Raw genomic sequence first — 3,109 nt, forward strand, 5'->3', positions numbered from 1 at the left:
CCTTTCTTCTGAGATGGAATAGACTTAGCCTGTGCATTGAGGATTGCTCCCTTGAGGAGCAACCACTCTTCCTGGACTCCCCTCCCCCTGGGGTCGTGGTCCCTCAGGGCTTCACTGACAAGCCTCCTGAGATTGCCAAAGTCACCTTTCCTGAAGTCAAGGACTTCCGTGTTGCTGACCAACTTGCCAGCTTTACGGCAGATAAAGGTGATCAGCTCGTGGTCGCTGTCACCCAGCTTCCCATCAATTACTAGGTCGCCGATTAGGTCACCCCCAGTAGCCAGTACCAGGTCAAGCAGCACTTTACCTCTTGATGGCCCGTAGACTTCTTGAGTCAGGTAGAGGTCATCCACACACGATAGGAAGCTTTGCTAATTCATTGGTTGTTCCCTGTCCTCGCTAAACTGCCCACTTGTCTATCTTTAGACTGAATACTGTAGCACTGAACAATTTTTTCCTGTTTTTTTTAAACTGAAAATCATCTAAAACAAAACACGTGACTCTATAAATAAATATATTAGAAAGTTCCAGAAGTTATGGAAATGGGCTGGCTACACTCTCCATTTTATTTAAGGTCATGCTTTTTTCTTACTTCCAACCACATTCCCTGTTTAAAATTTCCAGCATTCTCCTAAGACGCCAACGAGGGACAGAAGTCACCACATTTCTATACAGCAGTGATAAAAACAGTCCTGGACTGCGTCATCCCCTCATAAATCCTGTCAACAAAATCTCTTATTTCAAGTAAGGTCCCAAAAAAAATGCAATCTTAAGTTTATCTAAGGGACCATATTTTATATGACAACTTAATCATCTCATTGGACTCATCCAGATGAGTACAAAAGTTTGCTTCCCCAAGGATGAGCAGCAGCAGCCCACCCTGTGCAGCTGCTACTTGTCCCCAGGGAATGCCCATGTCACATGTGCCCTGGAATGCACAGCAGGTTACTTCAAGTAGGTAGGGGAGGCTGGGGTCAGCAACTATGCTAGTCCCAGCAGCCTTACCTGGGGTACTAGGGGCCTCCCAGGGCTGCAGCCATGTCAGGTAGCCTGGCCAGGAGCCCAAGCAAGGCTCTGGCCAGTCAGGCTCTGGTTTTGAGTGGCACATGCTGCCAAGCGTGCTGCTCCACCTTTTTTCCATGCAGGTTTTTTTTGACCCCAGGATCTCCTGGGTCAGCCCCCCCACACACATTGCAAGGTAGCAGCTCAGGGAATGCCTGGATGTGAGGTTTGTGGTGTCGCAGACAAATCACTATCTCCATCAAGCAGTCAGAATTGGCATACTTGCTTTCTGAAAGTAAGAATCATAGCTAGCTACCGACTCCAATGCCTCAATGAGGGACTCTCATAAAAAACTATTTTCCACAATGTCACAATCTATTCTGCGGTTATTTCAACTTCCCATTACCTTGAACAAAATTATTCTTCACTTACTTTATCCACTAACACACTGCCCTTACATTCCTCATCTTCCTGCCCACCGAAAAAACAGAAACATTTTTATCAAACTTGTCACACTTACACCCAGACATCCCCATCTACCTATGGCACAACCCTCAACCTTGAAGAAATTTGCATTCAAAGTTAAATGGTTTCATGAGATTGCAATGAATTTCAAGAGGACTAAAACAAATAGCTCCCCCTTATAAATATATATGCCTTCATGGTTAGCATTAATCATTAAGAACCCCAAATTTAATACTAATATCTTTACATTTGATAAATAAACCTTAATATTTTGACTTACAGGAAAAGTCACATATAAATGAAAACTGTCTAGTGCTTAAAAGCTATATTATAACTACTTGTTAATATTTATAATAATCTAGGGGTAACAACTGCTTTTACCCATTAATAAAGCATACCTTATTTCATCTGTGTCTGGCACTTTAGTGTACGGCAGAATGGCTCGAACTCTCCTTCTGTCTTCCACTGGCTATAATTTAGAGGAATAGGGGGAAAAAAAAAAGATGTAAATATCTCTCTCTCCAATGACCTCCAACATTAAGCCATCCTGAGGTATAGGACTGTTAATATTGTGTCATTTACCCCTTACAGTTTTAAGTTTCTGTAACTCAAGACTGATAAGAGATAGAAATGGATGATGTACATGATTAGCTAAAGACTGCCATTTGATTTTAGCCATAGTTTCTACCTATTTATTATATTAGAATCCTGACATTTTAGTTAATTTACACTGATGATTATGGGGTCTATGCTTAAGTTACCAATAAAGGCACATCCCATGAAAAGACAAGCTTAGCCTATGCCCTTCAAACACATCTGCATGGGTAAGACTTCCCACCCCACTTCAAGATTTCTATTCATGACACTTTCAAAACTGAACATTGATTTTGGGTGCCCTTTTCTGGAACCCTCTTCTGACGGTTCCAGAGAAACTTGAGAAGGAGTTTAAATTTTCAGAAACTCAGTTTTTTACACTTAACCTAGATTATATGAAAACTCTGCCAGGTATCATGGAGCAATTCTATTCCATTTTCTCCAAAATTTCATATTCATTTTACTGTTCTATAATGGGCTGTCTTGCCTTTTTCTGGCTATATAAAATAAATCTCTTATTTCTTCTTTATCTAGGGTTTAGAGATAGCCACAGCACCTGAAACCTTATGTTGTAATTAAGAAAAAAAACCACTTAAGATCTACAAGCTTTTTTCATAAAAAGAGCACCCATCTTACTGGTCCTTATAATTTGCTATATAGTGAAAATGTTACCATAAAATTAGGAGACTGACTACAACAATTTTTCCCCCTGACTAGAAAAAAAAATTGTATCAGCACAAAGAGAAGTTTTATTAAAAAATTATAACCTTTAAAAGTAATTACTTGCCTCTGGAGGTGCTACAGGAAAAAGCAATTTTTCCCCCTTAAGCAAACAAGACACATGACTATAATAACCTATAAGGTCTGAGAGTGAAGAAAAGCGTCGTCCACCAATATAATAATCTCCACACATGGCAATAATCCTGTTAGGTAAAGAAACAAGATTTAATAAAAAAAAAAATATCTTCTACAAAACTACACAAATAGCTTACATAAAAGTAGAAAACGGCTGTATTCATTTTTGAAAACATAAATTTTCAAGTTTACA

General features: G+C 39.5%; 1 protein-coding gene across 1 annotated transcript in view; it reads right to left on the bottom strand.

Annotated features, from left to right (window-relative positions):
• RASA1 (RAS p21 protein activator 1) overlaps window positions 1-3,109 on the bottom strand; it is a gene marked incomplete at its 5' end in the record, with an annotated part of 115,640 nt that overhangs the window by 74,047 nt on the left and 38,484 nt on the right. Inside the window, 2 exons of the mRNA XM_019518184.1 lie at window positions 1,866-1,936; window positions 2,849-2,984. Coding sequence (XP_019373729.1) covers window positions 1,866-1,936; window positions 2,849-2,984 — 207 coding nt within the window. The remainder of the gene's footprint in view (window positions 1-1,865; window positions 1,937-2,848; window positions 2,985-3,109) is intronic.

The sequence above is a fragment of the Gavialis gangeticus genome, unplaced genomic scaffold (assembly GCF_001723915.1).
Source record: "Gavialis gangeticus isolate Ggan-Ray unplaced genomic scaffold, GavGan_comp1, whole genome shotgun sequence".
NCBI classification, from domain to species: domain Eukaryota; kingdom Metazoa; phylum Chordata; order Crocodylia; family Gavialidae; genus Gavialis; species Gavialis gangeticus.